At 34.7% G+C, this 19,114-nt stretch overlaps 2 protein-coding genes across 6 annotated transcripts; one reads left to right on the forward strand and one right to left on the reverse strand.

The window, feature by feature from the left end:
• Positions 1 to 535: 535 nt before the first annotated feature.
• LOC140777863 (putative tRNA pseudouridine synthase) lies at positions 536 to 11,025 on the forward strand. Of its 4 annotated transcripts, none has more exons than XR_012107108.1 (9): positions 536 to 834; positions 916 to 951; positions 1,611 to 1,723; positions 4,563 to 4,711; positions 5,611 to 5,755; positions 6,753 to 7,178; positions 8,035 to 8,493; positions 9,916 to 9,981; positions 10,520 to 11,018. XR_012107108.1 is itself a non-coding variant. In XM_073122262.1 (8 exons), exons 1-7 carry the CDS (start codon positions 603 to 605, stop codon positions 8,464 to 8,466), a joined length of 1,533 nt encoding a protein of 510 aa, XP_072978363.1. In that variant the 5' UTR covers positions 536 to 602; the 3' UTR covers positions 8,467 to 8,493; positions 9,916 to 11,025. The 4 variants fall into 4 exon arrangements, 2 of the variants coding, with proteins under 2 accessions (XP_072978363.1, XP_072978362.1); XR_012107107.1 differs by having other exon boundaries at positions 10,440 to 11,017; XM_073122262.1 differs by having other exon boundaries at positions 9,916 to 11,025.
• Positions 10,456 to 12,056, reverse strand: LOC140777864 (transcription factor bHLH61-like). 2 transcript variants are annotated; one of them, XM_073122264.1, is made up of 4 exons: positions 11,845 to 12,056; positions 11,352 to 11,468; positions 11,085 to 11,255; positions 10,456 to 10,586 (listed from the first exon to the last, which is right to left on the reverse strand). In XM_073122264.1, exons 1-4 carry the CDS (start codon positions 11,923 to 11,925, stop codon positions 10,506 to 10,508), a joined length of 450 nt encoding a protein of 149 aa, XP_072978365.1. In that variant the 5' UTR covers positions 11,926 to 12,056; the 3' UTR covers positions 10,456 to 10,505. The 2 variants fall into 2 exon arrangements, with proteins under 2 accessions (XP_072978365.1, XP_072978364.1); XM_073122263.1 differs by having other exon boundaries at positions 11,343 to 11,468.
• Between the last annotated feature and the right edge of the window lie 7,058 nt (positions 12,057 to 19,114).

The raw sequence follows: 19,114 nt of genomic DNA on the forward strand, positions 1-19,114 counted from the left end.
GGGGTATTTTTTAATATTAAATTTCACATTTAAGAAGTCACCAAATTTTGAATCATATAAAATTTAATATTAAAATATTTATAGATTTAAATTGCTCCCTTGCATAGCAATTTAAAATAAGAAACCTAAATTATTTAGTATTTTTTAAATAATCTTTTCGGGGTCTTTAGAAATGTTTAAAGTTTAAATATTTTTAATCAGAACTTCTATGAGCTAAGTTAGCCGTTCTCTCTCTTAGGTGAAGAGAAAAATTTTAATATTATAAATACCCTAAAAATATTTTTTATAAAATAGTATTAAATATAAATTTTCATATTTCTTTGGAGACATTTGCACACGAGAAAGAGTTAGTTTTAGTAATAGTAAGATTACGCTACATACTCTATGTATTTACCGTAGAAAATAAAGTATTAACTTAATTTCCTTCTATATTGTACATTTGCAAATTCGTCTTTCTATTTTACTTATATTTGTTTTATTTGCAAATTCGTCTTTCTATTTTACTTATATTTGTAAAACAAATCTAATCCCCCTCTATCCATGAGTCCAGGACGAATACCCATCCCTCGCGCTCGCCACTCTGCTCTTCTCCGGTCCAAAAAATGGCCGCCGTCTCTTCCCTTCGTCTCCCCTTCTCGCCTCATCTTAGCTATCTCTCCCTTCTCCGGATCCCTACTTCCATCTCTCGCCGTCCAAACCCTAGAACCCTCACCGTTCTCTGCTCCTCCTCTCCCTCTTCTCCGCCTTCCTCCGATGGTGGAGGCTTGAGGTGGGAGCCCGTCCGTAAGAAGAAGGTCGTGATGCGCGTCGGGTACGTGGGAACCAACTACAAAGGTAACGCAGGCGCAGACTTCCTCGCTTTTAGTACATCTTTTGTGTTCTTGATGAGTTTTGGCTGTTGCTTTCGTTTTGTAGGCCTTCAGAAGCAGCGAGACGTCAACTCCTGTCCGAGTAAGACTGTTTAGGATTCTTCGTTTTGCTTGGCTTGATCCTGATGCATACCTATACGTTTACATATACATCTATGGATAGAGATAGCAAGCGTGAGGAGCCACCGATGCCTTAGCTTGCTAAATTTATAAGAGTGGTTGGGATATCGTATCCAATGCGAATTTTTATGAATTAGAATCAAAATCTTCTCTATTGAAAACGGTGAAATTATATAAAAAAAAAAGTAGCGAGCTTGTGGTCCATTCATTGAGTTCCACTCAGGACGGCAGGCTGTTCATTCTCAACTGTAAGTTGCAAACGCAATGTAGGCTGAAGATCCCGAAATTGGGGTGCTTGGATCCGTTTCAGCTGAAAATTTTGAACTTCAAGTTTCATGTTTCACTTTTACTCCACGAAAGTCTCCGAGTATCAGTCATTCATAATCTTGCTTCTGTGAGCAAGTTGTTACCTAATCAGTACAATAGGTGTCGTAACATTTTTGTTGTGTTGGTATTTGATTTTTGAATGGTAAATGTTAGTTTTATACTTTTATTGGAAAACACCTCACATTTTTGTGGCCTATTTATTTCTTTAACCTACCAAGGTAATAATGTCCTTATGCAATTCATCAGCTTAGCGTGGATGGGCTTTTGCTAAAGCTTTCCAATCTTCCAATGTAGCAATTGAAGCAGAATTGGAATCTGGCATCTTTAAGGCAGGTGGCATTCTTGACAGTAATCATGGATATCTTCATAAAATTGGATGGGCTAGGAGTAGCAGAACTGATAAAGGAGTAAGCATCATGTTATTTCTTATCAGTTTTAGCCAAATGATTCTTACATACTATGAAAGATGAATTATCCTTCTTCCTCATTTATTCATTGATTTTTCAAAAGAGTACTATCATCAGAATTTTTATCTCCTGTACCTAATTTGAGTAATTAAATAGGCATCTATGATCTTCTTCCTCACCATACTTGAGTAAATGATAGGTATGTTGGGCCACTTTGTCTATACATGTGCTTTACATGGATCAAATTCTTATAAGGATTTTCTCACCATAACTTTGAGCAATTTAGTTTCTTGTGTAAACCTCCGCCATGTTGTCTACAACCTAGAAAAAGGAAATATCTAGGGAGGAATTGTATAAAAGTTTGGTTCTTATTTGCAAAGTGGCCATGTTATTGAGTAAGGACATTTCATTCTTTGCTTATCCAGTTTGATAGGACAGGACATTCACCATAAAAAATGAGGTATAAAGTTTTAATGATAAAAAAGCTGACTCAATAATATCTCATAACTTTTCTTAGTGGTCATGTCGTATATCATTAAGTTGGCACATGCTAGTTTCATGGGTATTGGTTTATAGTATAATGTGTTAAGCAATCTTATATCAAGAATGAGAAGGAGATATAGAAGAAAGATATATAATAAGACTACTTAGACGACAAATTGAGTCTCTATTTCAGAGGATGGTAGCATAATCAAACAGGTGATTTTCTCACCTTCTACCGATCCCATACTACCTCCCATGAACTGAAAATCCATAGCCCCAATTGCTATAGAAATACCATTTAATTGGAAAAACTGATGGCTAAGACTGATAAACTATAGCCTTCCAAGTACATCAGAGGAAGATCCACTTTAAAGTTGACTTATTCACTTGGCACTAAACTTTGCTACCTAATCAGAATCAGCAAATAGATTTATTGCTGTTGTTTGAGTTTGAGTGCATTTCTTTGAGGTTTAAATAGATTTAGGTGTTATATCCACGTTTTGCTAGTGCAACATTTGAACTTAGTCTATGTCTTAGTCTATGTCCCCTCCCAAATCATGTCAAATATTGACTCTGATGGAGATTGTGGTAATAATAATGATGGATTCAGCACCTATATTGTCACTCAAAGAAGGCTTCGAAGTATGGGCAGACATGGACTCAGAGAAGGCGCTTCATGTAGGGGTGAAAACGGATCGGATACGGATCGGATAGTGCTTAACCCATATCCGGATCCGTACTTTTAGTTCGAATACGGATTCGGATACGGATATTGGACGGATAGCAAAATTTAAAACCATATCCTAACTAAACGGATACGGATAATTTTCGGATAAAAGATCGGATCTTAAACGGATATTGATTAAATTTAAAATAATTATAATATTTTATTTAAATATAATTAACACAAAATTATTAAGAGTTTTACAACAAATAATTTTTTTGTATGTCAAATATATAAAATTAAAGAAATTAATCTCTATAAATAATATATAATGTATTATTAGTAATAATATTAATACTTACTATTTAAATAAGTAAACTAAAAACTGTAAATTATTTAAAAAAATATGCGGGTAAACGGATATCCGATATCCGTATCCGAATCCGAAAAATTTATCCGACCCGTATCCGAATCGGTATCCGAATTTTTTTCAAAACTTCTATCCGTATCCGAATCCGAATCCGAGTCGGATAGAAATTTTTTATCCGAATCCGATCCGAGTCGGGTCGGATAGCAGGTCGGGTCGGAGTTAATCCGACCCGTTTTCACCCCTAGCTTCATGGGAACTAGAAGACCTTATGTACTGTTTAGAATTGATTTGTTTCAGATCTGAAATTTCTTATAATATGTCTCCACCTTAGACTCATTTTCTTAGGTATTCAATATGTTTAGGTCTGTTTGAGTCTAATGTTAGTTGGTTTAGACTATGCTTAGATTTATTTCAATGTGGTTGGAGCATAATTTTTAGCTTAATGGCATTTAGATTAGAAGGGCTCTACTAGAGGGCTTACCGAATGGTTTTATCGTATAAGCTGATGAAATTAAGACCTTTTCCATTTCCTCATTGTGAGGAAATGACAGTTCTGTGGCATTCCAGAGAGAGTCCACTAGTCCAGGCTCCTTATTTGTTTCTTTTCTTAATCTCCAGTTACTTCCTCTTCTTATGTTTTCATTCCTTCTTGTTATGTCTTCTTTCCTGTTTGAATCTGAAACAACTCAGAAGTCTCAGAAGTCAGACCATCCTATTTGGGCTCATCTGAATAAATCATGGGAAGTTGTTATGGCTGAATATCTCATTTAGATCAACATCATACTGACCCAAAACGATCATTCTTGTTTAGCCTTCATTGGTTAGATCTGTGTAAGATCATATCTTTATGATGCATAAGAGCACATAAATCACAAAGTAGATGTATGCCATTACTAAAAATCTGGATGAATGTTTCTAGTTTTGCTAGGTAGCATTCCAATCAATGAGATACTCCCAGGATCCCAGCTACATTTGACAAAGATACCTATGTAGTTTGGCAATATAACAATTCGATATCTCAATATCGTTATTTCATTAATGAGATGATATCCACAGTTTAGTCATCAATATTTATTGTATTCAATTTATGCAACTAGAGAATGGAGATATTAAAAAGATGTTTAGCCAAAATATTGCTACAAGATGAATGTAGTCATGCTGGAGTCTGTCAAAATTTCTGTAGACCACTTCCTGTCTTTCTCGTCTCTCTTGATCTTAAAGCTTGAAAATTTCTATTGTTTTTTTTAACCTTTTTCAACTAACATGAAATGCTCTAAATGAGGTTGCAATCACCTTTGTGTTCCAAATTCTCCATCTGCTAGGTTCATTCATTGGCGACCATGATATCATTGAAGATGGAAATCCCAGAAAATGCATGGAAAGAAGATCCTGCTGGCATTAATCTTGCAAATTATATTAACTCTAACTTACCCAGAGATGTCAAAATTTTCAGCATTTTACCTTCCCAAAAGTAAGAAAGTATTCCTTGTTTTATTCGACTTAGTATTTATACATTTAACTGCATATAGAAAATGATAAAAAGTATACTGCAAAGTGCAAACCACTGTGAAAGTGCTTTTAATCTGTTTCTTATTTTTTGATGTAACCAAGTAACACATCAAAATGGTGATGACACCTAGTACTAGTCGTGGTTTATCATGAACTAAGTATATATGATGTGCAGTGCCATTCCTTGCTGGCAACTGTTCTGCCTTTGCTGTTGTTGGTAAAAGCTATTGCCTGTTGCTGTTGAGGATGACATTTCAGTTTCACTCCCTATATTTCAAACCTTAATTGCTTTTCTTGTACTCTTGCTTGATTCTGGAGAAACATGCACAGTTCTAAATGATTATATCTCATGGTATCTCTGAAAAGCTCTGGTCCAGACTATCTTTTGTCATTTAGTCCTTAGTATTGAAAGGAAAAGTTCCCCTCAATTTGAGCCCGCCTTTATCCATAACTAGATATGCATGGATGCATGCACAAGAATGGAAGGCTTTCACTCAAGTACCTGATGTTGTCCAGTTTTCCAAGAATATATCACTGTTTATGTCGCATATTTTTCTCATCTTTCAGTATCAATCGGATATAGTTTCATATATTTTTGTCCTTTCAAGACATGTTCCTAATAAGTGAGGCATATAGTGAGTTTTCAATCATAGTTTGCCCTTATGAGCTGCAAAATCTGATGCTTGGTCTGTTGCTTTTCCTCATGAACGTCGCTGGTAAAAGTACAAGTAACTTCTCTATCTGGTTAAATAGAAGTTTTTAACTTCTCTCTCTAATAAAATTTTAAGTGACTTCATATTCTTCTTAGTTACCTTTGACTTTAGGAGTTTTGATGCAAGAGAATGTTACCTTTAACTTTAGGGGTTTTGATGCAAGAAGCGAGTGTTCTCTCCGGATGTACTCTTATCTCCTTCCTGCTGAAATTATTGGGATCAAAGGTGACTGCAGCTCTGCAGAAATCCATGATCATTTAGCTGACTTCAACAATATACTGAAAAGCTTTGAGGTACTTGTTTTATTGGCTTTACATGTGCAGATATGCCTTTGTTTCAAGTTGACATGTTTTACATAAGTTCTTAGGAGGTAACGTTGGGATCAATTCAGATGCTCTTCCTAGTCCTTTATGGCCTGATTTTAATAAATATACAAGTTGTGGAAATCTTAAGCACATGGATTACCATGCTGGTTTGCATAAGTTGATACACATCGTGCCAATAAGTTATTGACACTAATATAGGGAGAGTATCTTGATACTCATTCATGTCTACTCATCAATATGCGCCACTAGAATTGAACATATCTTATTAAAACAAAACATCTAATTTGGGGTCTCTTTCATTTCTTTTGATACCTCTTTGTATTTTGGTGCTTGATCTATACATACTTCAAATATTGGAATTCAGTTTTACTCAAGTTATTTGCCCCAACAAAGAGGATTTGAGAAAAATTGGGGGAAAACATGATATTCGAATCTAATTGCATATGCTACACTAACATATGGTACTGAATGACTTTAAATTTAGCTTCTAAAATCTATTTTAAGGTAGTAGAAAAGTTCATAGATTGTTTTTCGGCATGTCAAGACTATTCAGTGTGCGAACAGATAGGCACGGCATATGTTAGTGATACTTACCGTGCTGAGCCAAGGTCGACATTCCCCTTGCCACTAGCACAACAATCCTTGCATAAGCATCTATTCTAAAATTTTAATGAACGAATATACTCATGGAAGAAACTTCCTCGACCAATTGGTGACTTGCAATACATGTAGCAAAATGCTTGTTGGTAAATATGTTGTGCATAGCTTTAGGTATGTAATTGGTTCTTCAGCTTATATTGCATGGTCAGCATCTTTGAAAGTCTTTTACATGATTAACATTAATTAGTTGAAATACATGCATGGGCCTTTGCATGAGCTTCACGTGTTAAAGTGATAAAATTACCAGTGCAGGTTGAGCTATTGGCAGATAGAAAATATAATGTCTTATTTGTTTCCAATCCAGGGAGAACATCCATTTCATAACTACACAGTTCGTTCCAAGTATAGGAAACAGCCTTCTCGGAAAGGACGAAAAATAAGAACAATATCTTTAGAGAGCTCTTTGTCCTCTGTAGTTGGGAAAAGTCAATATGTGGACACTGGAGATGAGGAAGCTGCAGTAGATCACTGTGAAGAACAGTCAAATCTTCTGTCTGATGTTGACTGCAACGAACAAGAACATTCCATGGAACAAAATGATGAATTGAGAGATTCATGGGGTTGTCAAGTGGTTCGTGCAAGATGGCTTCATGAGCCTGATGAATTGGATAGACTAAATGCATCACACTTCAGAAAGATCTTTAGCTGCTCTTGTGGAAATATAGAGAACTCATCAGGAATGAATTATGTGGAATTATCTATATGTGGGGAATCATTCATGCTACATCAGGTAGACATATCACTTTTGTTCTTTCTTTTTGACTAGCAAATATGAGCTCCTTCTATGATGATATGCAAAATTTGTTGTACATATATCTACATATAGAATGCAAAGTCTTTTCTTCTTTTAAGATGATGGTAATATATTCTGGCAAAATTTTTGTGCTCTCTTTTGATAAGAACATGGAACTTCAGATTTTCATCTGCAAAATTGTGGGACTGAACTTAAACTAAAGCAACTTGAGATTTAGATGATTTGTTACAAATCCTGCATTTCTGCTATGTAGTTATGATGAACCTAAATGAAGTATTATACTGTGTAAATCATATACAGAGATAAAACTACTGTTGGAGAACATAGGCTTAAAAGCTAAACGTTTGGTACTAAATAGTCCTTATTTGGAGGTTGAATTATTTGATGCAACCTCTCTGTTATTCTTCTTATGCATGCCTGACTAAATGTCCATTCTTTCTTTGACGCCTTTATGTGTCAACTTCAAAAATTTTGGTGTAAAATTTTTGGTATGTGGATTTGATTCGACCTTCCTGTAGTCTAGTTATGCTTGTATTCAGACCCATGTTACTTTTCTTTACGATGTTTTTAACTATCACCCTTCTCAGTTCAAATTGTTGACCTAGATCTTGCGTATATTTCAGTTATCGAAGATGAGCATTATAACTTGAAAGTAGGTTTCTGATACAACCTTTGTTGTATAACACATTATAACGGCAAAATTATGGGCAGAGTTTAACTATGTTCCATGTATCCATTCCATAGCAGCGTCATTTTATTGTGATGATTGATATTCAACCATGATCTGAGGTTGTGCATATCTCAATTATTCGTAACAAACTTGTCATCACAGATCCGGAAAATGGTTGGGACTGCTGTAGCAGTGAAGCGTGGATTGTTACCGAAAGATATCATAGAATTGTCTCTTGCAAAGTTCTCTCGCATTGTTTTACCCCTTGCCCCTTCAGAGGTTCTGATCCTTAAGGGCAATCACTTCTTTGTGAGAAAGCGACCTGGAAAGATCATACGACCTGAAATCCAAACAATGGCTGAATCTGAAGAAATCCAGAAAGCAATTGAGGAATATTACTCGACTGTGTTGTTGCCTCAGGTTTCACAATTCTTAGATGCGTCCAAATCCCCATGGAAGGAATGGGTGGATAACTTAGATATATACACAAGCATTCCCGATACAGAATTGGATGAAGTCAGAAAGGCATGGAAAGTATGGAAAGAGGATTTTGTGCAAGTGAAGAAATTGAGGTTGAGTTATAATAGTAACTAGATCTTGCTGATCTCGCACCTGCAGAAGGTATGTTTTGCCCCCACGTTTTCCCTTTTTCTGAATAGTGTGCAAAGTTTTTCCCCTCTCCAGTGGCTTGACGTGACTGGAGAGATTCACATCTTTTTCTTTTCTCATCATGTGTTATCAATGTAGTTCTGAGTTTACTTTTCTGTATAAGGAAAATATCTCGATGCTAGGTGTCTCATGCATCATGCTGGTTGATGATTTACATTTATCCAAAGGTTGTTTCCTCTGGTTATTCTCTATTCAATTTCCTTTGGTGGTTTCTTGGGAAATTGGTTCCTCATACATAGGAGTAAGTATAATCTAGGATGCAGATTCATAAAATGCCTCCGTCAGAAGAAAAAAGAACACAAGAAAGAAAAGTAGAAAACAAGGTGGAATTTGCCACCCAGTGGTGCACAATATTGCTAATCTATAGAGACAAATATGAGACACATTTTTCACTTATTATTATCTTCTTAAGCTACCAAAATCAGGCGATGATGCTAGGTCTATGTGCAAACATCTGAGTGATGCTGTTTTTCCAGGATATTCTAGGCTTCAGCTGTGGCAACATCACTAGCTATCTCACTTAGGAGGACCCACAAAAGACCGGCCTCCATATGTATGCCATTTGCATTTAGAATGATCATCTTGGCCATGGAAGCATGAGCTCAATGTCTGCAGTAACAAGCTTTGAACCCTGGCAATTCTCTCCCTTGTGGCATGGAAGCATTTTTTGACAGCAGCCTCACTAGGGATGTTGCAAAATCTAGGAATGTTGGATATAAAATGAGTGCTGAAGCGTAGATCCTATGAACTTGGAATAAAAGCCCCATTTTGTTGCATTTGGGATGACATTTCATGTTCCTCGTGACTTCAACTGGATGTGGAATGGAGTTATGATCAATAAATTTGTTTTGAACTCTTGTAGAATTTATAATCTTTTTTGGATATATATTCTTTTCACAAATTACAGTGCTACTGTTGTAAGCATATTGAAATGGTAAAATCCTGAACTTTAAAAGTTTCTATATTTTTTTCCGTGTGGAAAAAGCTTCAATTCATGAACCAGGCAATTACATATCAATTACACAAGTCAGAATCAGGTGCTAAGCACAAGATATAAAGGCCAGACAGGCAAGATTCGACTGCACATCACAATTTGATTAGAGGTGTTCATTGCCTCGTTGGGACTAAAGGTTATCATAAGCACACTTTTAAGGGTTATCATAAGCACACTTTTAAGGGTTATCATAAGCACACTTTTTAAGGGTTATTTAGTTCAAGTACATCTTTGAACTCATACCTTTTCACATGGGTGGAAAAAAAATATGGCAAGATATTAGTAAGTTCACTTCAATTCCTAGTTTTTAATTCTGCTATTTGCTTTACTGATGATGCAACTTATAGTCATGCACTGTCAACTACATGGTTCGATTACAGAGAAGATAAGGAGTTCTGTCAAATGCTGCCATCTTAGCAGTTTGTGGTGTAGACGCTGGTACACAGGTAAAGACATCACGTTGCTTCTGTTTTCCACTAGGTTTCTGGAATCTAGCCTGTTAATGTATATATGTTTATGTTATACCTGAGGGATAATCTACCATAAGAACATTAACATATCCCATCTTTCTTTCTTTTCCTGAGTTACTAAAGCATTTCTTTCTTGATTTCATTAGATTTATTCTCACCATAGGCTTGTCTTTTGCCAAAATGAATTATGATTACTATGCACATCAGATGATACTATTTGGTGCTTGAACAAGCTTTTGACTTAGTTTGCTATCCAGCAGACTGTAGGGGTCATAACTTTATTAAAGAAATGTTCTTCACTGTTAATATCCTTCAGAAACGAAACAAAGCAGTTGGGTACAATAACATACAACATTTTCATTAATACACAGGTGCTTCCTTTTTGTGGTACACCATGCTCTCACATTTTGCTAAGTTATCTGATAATTATACAGAGAACTTAATAGCCTTCGTAAAGGGAACTTCCAATCACAACAAAAAAGCTGAACATTTCAATCTTGTTAACCACTTCCAGAGCAATTCTTGATGGCCTGCAGCACTGCTTGTTTCACAACATGAGCATCCACACTTTCGGTTTGTTCCTGCAATACAAAACTTTGGTAATCATCTACTTATGTTGTATGAAGAATATTCTGCGTATGTAACTATGTTTATATCATAATATTATTATTCATCATGGAGAGACAGGTATTAGTTACAAGCTAAATCTTGTAGTCTTGTACTAACGTTTTCTTATCAATGTAGAATTATTCTTGTTTAAGAATGTGAGCAACATCTAGATATTTATGATAAAAGCATTTGAAGAATTTAGTTGGAGTTTAGTATTTTTCCAGGTAGATTATGGACATTATTTTGTAAAGTAAATGATAAAGACTACTAGCAAGCAGTACCTATTAGAACTTCTGAGCAAATTATTTTACCCAAGTTCTCTTTTCTATCAATATATTCTGTATGAAGGAAAGTTTTTATCCTGGATAAAACTAACATATTCAAATCTTATGTTTGATAAAAGAAGAAACAAAAGTAGATGAAACCATATGTTGGAATTGTTAGCCAATACATGGATTGTTTCTTCTTACTTCTCCTCCAACCGCTTGGAGACAAAATTTGTCAGTGCATGAAGCCCTAGCTTCCAGTACATTGAGACCCAGCTCTTCAAATGCTTCCAGAATGGAGACAAGCAACCCTGGGTAGCTCTTCTCTGAAAACACATTGATGAGGAATCCTCTCTCTAGGGTTTCAACAGTGACCTGGCATGAGTTTGGATGCAAGTAGAAGTATATCAGAAGATGAGAATAATTTGAGAACACAAAGGAAATAAATGATATCAATGCTACCATAGGTACATGTTCTTGTTCGACGATATTTTGCGTGCACGCAATCTCTTGATGCAGTCTTACAACCTTCTGTTTCAATTTCTCGATGTACCTCGATGCATCAACAATGATCGACATCTCATTTGGCTGTGTATCACAAAATAGAAGATAAGAATCAGATGAATATATATATTGCCTAGATCAAGGAAATCAAAAGCTATGCACTCTAGATGTAATACTGAAGGGGAAAAAGGAGAGAGTCTGATTGTGAACCAATGGTTGTTTATGTTTTAGCTTATCATCCTGTTTTCTTCCTTTTAATTTCACTACCTTCTCTCATATTCTAACATGTCTGAGTAATTGATAATAAACAGACAACATGTATAGCTGTTTGAGGAAATAAGAAAAGAAAATTCAAAGAAGAAGAAGACGAATTGCAGAGAAAAGACTATGAAACGATGCGAATGTCTAGACAAGAAGATTAAGATGCCATGAATACGAATATAAACTTGAAGTAAATTACTGCACGAGAATTGGTGATTGAGCGAAGAAGATGCAACTTCTCATGTAGATCATCAGCTCTCTTGTGCTCCCTAGACACCATCTCTCTCTCCCTCTCTCTCCCTCTCTCTCTCCCTCTCTCTGTGGCAGTGTTCAAGTCTGGGGGTGGCTTAGGTTGTTTAAAGAGAGGGAAGGAGGCCTCAAACCTATATGTAACTCCTGATAGCCACCCACATAAAGTGCCACAAGTTAAACTTCAAAACACAAAAAACTATCCAATTTATGTGCCAGATATTATTCAAACCACCCTCCAATGCCGAGTGAAATTTTTACCTCTAAACAACTTTTGAAGTGCGTACTTTGTCGTATCCAGTAATGCTAGCGTTTAGTAACAGCATTAGATATACATAAATATCTCTTTTGAGCTAAATTAAACTGGATTAATCATCCTATTGCCCATAAGTTAATGAGTTATCACATTAAATTAATCAATCGATACCTATCTCCTTAATAATCTCCTGTTTAGCAAAACAGCAAGAAGAGCGTGTGGAAAAATGCCAGCTAAGTTGGGAAGATCCAGACCAACAATCCCAGATAATTATCTTAGAGCAGGAGCTGTGGGGTTCATTAATATGCAATGATTAATTAATAAAGAGATGAGTTTTCGTTTATACCCTTCTAAATTTTCGCCTCTAAAGTTGATATTTACGCTAATCTCATTCCCCATTTGCTTTAGGGATTATCTTTCTCTCTGCTCTAGATATTAAAAAGTATTAGTATAGATTGAAAAAGAGATATCAAATTATCTATACTTTAGATTAGAACAACTATTTAAATTATTACACACATAAGCTCAATTATAATTTTATCCATTATTTAACTAAAGTTATTTTTAAAAAAATTCTCTCTCCTATCATCCACCTATTTCATTATTTCATGCTCAATTTTTCTGTCTATCTTCTCTCTTCTGTTACCGCCTATCTCATTACATACTTACAAATATATAAATTGCATATATTTAATTTAAATTTATATATCAAGTTAAATGACATTTGAATTAATTTTTTTACTTTATCTCAACTTTATGTTACATTAAAGATTATTATTACATCTAGAATCTAAATTACATTAGAATACTCTATTCTAGATAAGAGGTACAATTTTAGGAGTAAGAATCTAAAATGATTATTCTATATTTTCACTTAATGTCAAAGCAAACGAGGTTTTCTGCCCTATAAAAGTTAACCCACAGTTAAATCTAGATATATTTAAAATAGATTAAAATATCTCTTATCCATTGTTTATTTGTTGATTTTAGCATATAGTTATTAAAAAGTAACTAAGAATGGTTTCGATAGAAAAGGGTGGTACATACAGTGATACACATACATGCAGATATAGAATTAAAAAAAGGGTATAGAAATTAAAAGATAAGTAGGCTTTGAGGTTATATCATATGTTAAGCAACGCAGGGATTAATAGGGGATGTGTGATTTTGTGAGTATTGAGTGGTGAATGCCTCCAAAATACCCCTCACGGGGAGGATATCACCTCACCCTTTTTGTCCACTCTCTTACAAAGAATAATACAACTAAGTAACGTCTTTCTTCTCTTTTTCTCTTTTAAAAAACAAAATGGAATTTTTAGATTGCTATGCTTGAATCTATGCACAATCAAACACCACATACATATATCTCTTTCATGTCCATTCTCTTTGACTTGCTGGATTCATACAAAATTTATACAACAGATTGGCTACTACTAAGCTACACATTTACACCCAGCTGTAGAGGACTACAGTTTCTCTTACATCCATCAGCAGAAGTCTAGAGCTGCCAATGGCAGCAATATGGGAAGAACTCTAGTGGGAGAGAAACCACTGTCATCTTTCACTTCTCCACTTTAACGACCTCAGGGTTCATGTCGGAGAAAATAGGAACTTTACTATCAGAGTTACTATCAGAGTGAAATAGAACCGATCACTCTCCTTTGATCATTTCTCAGCTATTTGTCAATGATTCTAAGCTTTGCTTATACCTCCCCTCTGATCTCTCTCTATCATACATTCTCACAATCTCAATATAACATCGTCCAACCCCATTCTTTTTCCTTGTTGGAGGTCATTAATTTTCACCAGCACATAGCATTTGTCTACATCATTGTGATGGGCCACCCTACAACAGTACATGACAAGATTCCATTTCATCTATATTGGACTTAGCATTATCTAAGTTTGTCATTTTAGTTGAGCTGCTAGGACCTATCATTATGTTTGCTGACCTCAAACAGAAAAGGCTTGTTAGATATATCTACGTAAGGTGGCGTTCTCATTTTTCTTTTTTCCTTTTTATCCTTCAAGATGTACCTCTAAACTCATTTAGTTGAATTGAGTGTTTGGTCATGAACTATGAATAAATAATATTATCACTACCTGTGATAAGATATGCATTTTAAACTAGAGTTGTTCTAAAATTATAGTAAAAAGTGAGAATGGAGAACATCTCAGGTCAGGTAAATTCTAGCCAATGGATATGGAATACATCGATATTTTATTCAGAGAGACAATGAATACATATATATTAGCAATGTCTCTCGATCAGTAGGTGCGAATATAAGCTTCTAGATATGAAATGCATGTTTGTAGGAATGGAAAGGAAGTTTCTACGTACCAAATGATAGATATTGCCATTTTGTTTTATTAAGAGTAAAATGGTAACTTTTTCTTTGAGACCTATAAGCTTATTTCAAATGGGGAGAGAAACTAAGTTTGGTTATGAAATCAAGTTAGTGGCCACTAATCTTCTAAATGAATTTGGCTAATTTATCTCTCAAAGTTTGCTTCAACCCTAACATTTTGATTTTGACAACACTTAGAAGATTAGAATAAGAATTATGGTATGAACCTAGCCTTTGTTAAGGGATTATCTAACAACAAAAGTTTAGGGTTAGTTTATTAGAGCCAAACTTTCTAAACCCTTGCTACTTAACTAGTATTTCTAAAAGTCACACTCCATTATAACAAAATGCACATCAAACATAGAAAATTTATGCACTTAATTTTATATATTAAATTAAAAAAATAATTAAATTGTGAAATCTCCATGATATAGCCAATTCAATATTCATCTATCGTATTTCTATGTGCAATGCGACGCATAGGATACACATAATGAGAAGGCATTAGAGATATTATATATATTGTTGGTATGCAGTTTAAACTTTGAAATTATCCTATTATTAAACAATATAAATAAAATTAATATAAATATATTATAATGAGATGTTTATATATATAAAGATGTATGCTATTTAACCTTAATCTAATCTATAGAGAGGATAATATCGTGATCAGAAGACCCCATGCATCAAGTACATTCATTGGAACTCTAAATTGCTGGCCAATCAGATAGAACAGCCTTAACGGTCACAAGGTTTGAATGAGGCCTCTCTGCCAAGAGCCTTCTCGTGACCTCTTTGTTCTTAACTCTACTCTACTACTCCATTCTTGAATTGGGTTTGGTGCAATATTAGGGTTTGGTCTGGGCTTCTACTGTGGCCATGTACCATCATGTTCACATGCATGCAAAACCTCTTTCTACCCTCTCTTCCTTCATGTACATTTAGTAATCACAAACCAACAACTCTATTCCTATACCTCTTCCCTTTGTCTCTTTACCCTTGCCTTGTGGTTCTCACCTACATGTCCTCTATCTTTAGTTAGGGTTTTCATCACCCGAAGATGTTTTCATTAGGATGAAGAAGTTTTATCTATCTTTTTTTCTATTTCTTTTGATTTTTAGATTTATCATAATGATAGGATGCGGGAGTGTCAGTCGATGGCTTGGTCTGTAGATTAGCGAGGTCCCAATTGGTTGATAACCTACGTTTGGCTCTCTTCTAGCGGTAGCTAGACGTGATAGCAACAACAATAATAACAACAACAACAACAACAACAACAATCATAACCACCGATAGATAGATGAAACAACATATTAAATGCTTTCTCGTGTTTTCTGAGTGGAAAATTTTCATGCGTCGCTGATAAATTGATGCCGCTATAGTTAATCTTTCTACAACACTTTCAATATCTTTGAATCATTTACACAATATTATTCATTAGATTGTGCAACATAGTATTTACAAGTGTTTTTTATTTTACTTTCACTCCCTAAAGTAGCATAATATCATCTAATTCAAGTGGATGTACGTCACATGCATCAAAAGGTATTAAGAGGATAGGCCAAAAGATGCCTCACACTGAGTATGATGACATATAAAAGACCTCTTGGACACCATGTTTGGCTATTTCCCTCATATTTCCTCATAGAGATCGATGGATGGATCCAGTTGTATTTTAGACCCATCTCTCGGAAAATAATGCATTATTGTCTCCACCCCAATCGACATAACAATGGACAAGGGATTTGCTAGCTGTTGCTTGGATAGCTCTTTGGCATGAGGGTTTCATTCTTCTTCTTTCCTTTCCATCAATCACCACAAACAATTTATAAAAGAAAATTAATGATTCTCATAGGAAAAATAAAACTTTAAATGTTTGAGAATTTCTCCAAATTTGCAATTTTAACTTCCTCATTAGCATCAACTATAGACACAATTATGAATGCTACTAGTAGTAAACTTTTCCGACATACATACGCGGAGAAATCTCTTAACACCATTACTTAGTGAGCATCCAAAGGACTCATGTTAAAGATATGATATTCATTGTTGGTCTTCTATCTATTAACTTATATTTTTAAATAAATTGATTATCTAATATGGTATTAGATATCAGAGATTGAGCCGCATATCCGATTATTTATCATCTGTCCATATGCACTATCAGGGACCGTATGTTAGGGGATTGCGTTAACGGCATGAACATACAGTATTAATCTGTTATCTAACAATTTAAGCTTCTAATATCTCTAAATTTTAAAGGTTATGATATACACTTAACTTAATAGTCATTGTCACATCTGTTAAAGTATTACCTCAAGTATTCTGTTCTGCTAATTGCAAAGTAGTATTCATGCACTTGTGTCCAGGCATGTAAACATATACAACAAATAAGATTACATGCATGGCACTAGTATGAAATATTCAATATATATATATATATATATATATATATATATATATATATATATATATATATATCTACAAGGACAAATAAAATGTGAATAAGTTGCTAACCAGAAACATTTACATTGAGATCTTTTAAGTTAGTAGAGCTTAATTAAGAGGATATATATCCATTGGCCCAGCTAGACTATTTGTGGAATCACATATGGTACTATTTGAACCCTTGCGTTGCTGCAACCCCCTATTTTATTGGAGAAAGATGCTCTATTCCCTCTCTTCTCTCTTGCCTCATTCCATCAGAGCCATCTACAGAAGAGGTTATGGCTCCACTGGCAATGTATTTGCCAGTCATGGCCATGCTAATTTGGCTGCATTGCATTTTTGACAGACCTCTCGTGAGTCCTCCCCCTGTTCTCTGCTTGTTCTTTAGGATACCAAAAAGAAAGCTCCCCATACCCATGGGAAGACCAACTCTTTGTCCTCCTGTTGTTGCACAAGTGTTTTAGATTCAAAAGTTTTCTTCTTTTTTTTTTTAAGGTTTTTTTTTTTTTTTACCCTTCTCCCGCTCCCCTTAATTTGGAGCTTTTCTATGGAATAAAATCAGGAAATATCAGTTCCTCAATATCAATATAATATATTGTGTCTTCTTAGAATACAAAAGGATAAAACCACTGTCCTCTGCTTAGAAACCTAATAAAATGTCTTGAATTCAAAAGTGAGAGAAATTTTAGAGTATAAAAGAATAAAAATATCATTGTTCTCTAGCACCTGCTCTGATAGTCATTCTCGGTCTCTAAAGACGATATGTACTCGAATTGTGAGGTGCACATCAACGCAGGGTTGAGATGCTAGATCAACTGATCTACTTTGTTGGTGCATGCAGAGCGTTAGACTGTGCGTCTAGAGATTGGGGAGGCCAATTGGTAGTGGCAAGACTCAAAGTAGGGATTTATAAGGCTTAATTAAGTAATATAAAGTTCTCCGATTTAGATATGATAGACGGATGGCTAAGATCAACGCAAACAATGGCGATATGTAGGTCAAGAAGCAAATTAATCCTCTCACTCTGTTGCAACCATTGCTTGTGTGAAATAGTACTAATAACTTTCTTTCTTTTTTATTGCTTGTAGTGTCATTATCATGTATAGTGTAGCTATTATTGTTAGCATAGCTGCTGCTACTAATACACACTGATAATTTTGTATCATTGCACAACTTAATAACACATACGTTTGGCAATATAAAGTAACATAACCCCTAGGTCTCTATAGATATTGCATTTTGAGTGCTCCTTATTGATTCATTTAGCACAGTCGAAGTGAATGAAGAATGTGACAAATTTCCCATGAAAGAACATAGAGATAATATATCCAAATCACATAATAAATCTAGTCATAAATTTATATCTCGATCATTATGGTTGTCCAAATCACCATCTCTTTGAACTCCTAACAGGCAAAAGAGAAGTCAATTCATATAGTTATCAGATTTGAATTCTGTATATATATATATATATATATATATATATATATATATAATCCTCTTTTGGAGTTTCTTGAAACTAGTTTATGTTATCTAGAATGCATATGTAACATTCATTATCTTTAAGACAAATGGGCATTTAAATCATTATCCTCCACCATTATGAACTGGTATTCAAGCTTGTGCCCATCCATCTGTTGCTCTTTGCAGTAGTGACATGAGAACCACTCGCAGACTCTAGCGATATACTACCAAAGCTCACGTGAGATTGGAGCATTGGAAAGTACATTCACATGCAATTGTGGCAATAGAAAACAAAGCCCAAGTAACTTAAAATACTGGAGAGGGATAACTATCCATGTTGTGCATTTTGGACGTAGCTACTATTTCTTTTCAAATTATTATTATTATTATTATTATTATTATTATTATTTAAACTTTTTATATAATCCAACTTGCTAGATTGATAGCAATTACATCCTATTTGCTTCAATTTTATTTGATTTGATTACTAAGAATACTTTCTGGCATCCTATCCTCATGTAATGATATATTAGCACGTGGACAGATGGTAGATACTTAGACGTGCATACCACCAAACTACATGCTAGAATAGAAAATAGAGAATAAAGATGAGTTGAGTTACGAGGTTTAAACCCCTCACAACCTCATACCGTATTAAATAATATGATTAAATTATTAGGTAATAGATTAAAAATATGTCC

Source organism: Typha angustifolia, chromosome 15, assembly GCF_048772165.1.
Source record: "Typha angustifolia cultivar Huaian chromosome 15, ASM4877216v1, whole genome shotgun sequence".
NCBI classification, from domain to species: domain Eukaryota; kingdom Viridiplantae; phylum Streptophyta; class Magnoliopsida; order Poales; family Typhaceae; genus Typha; species Typha angustifolia.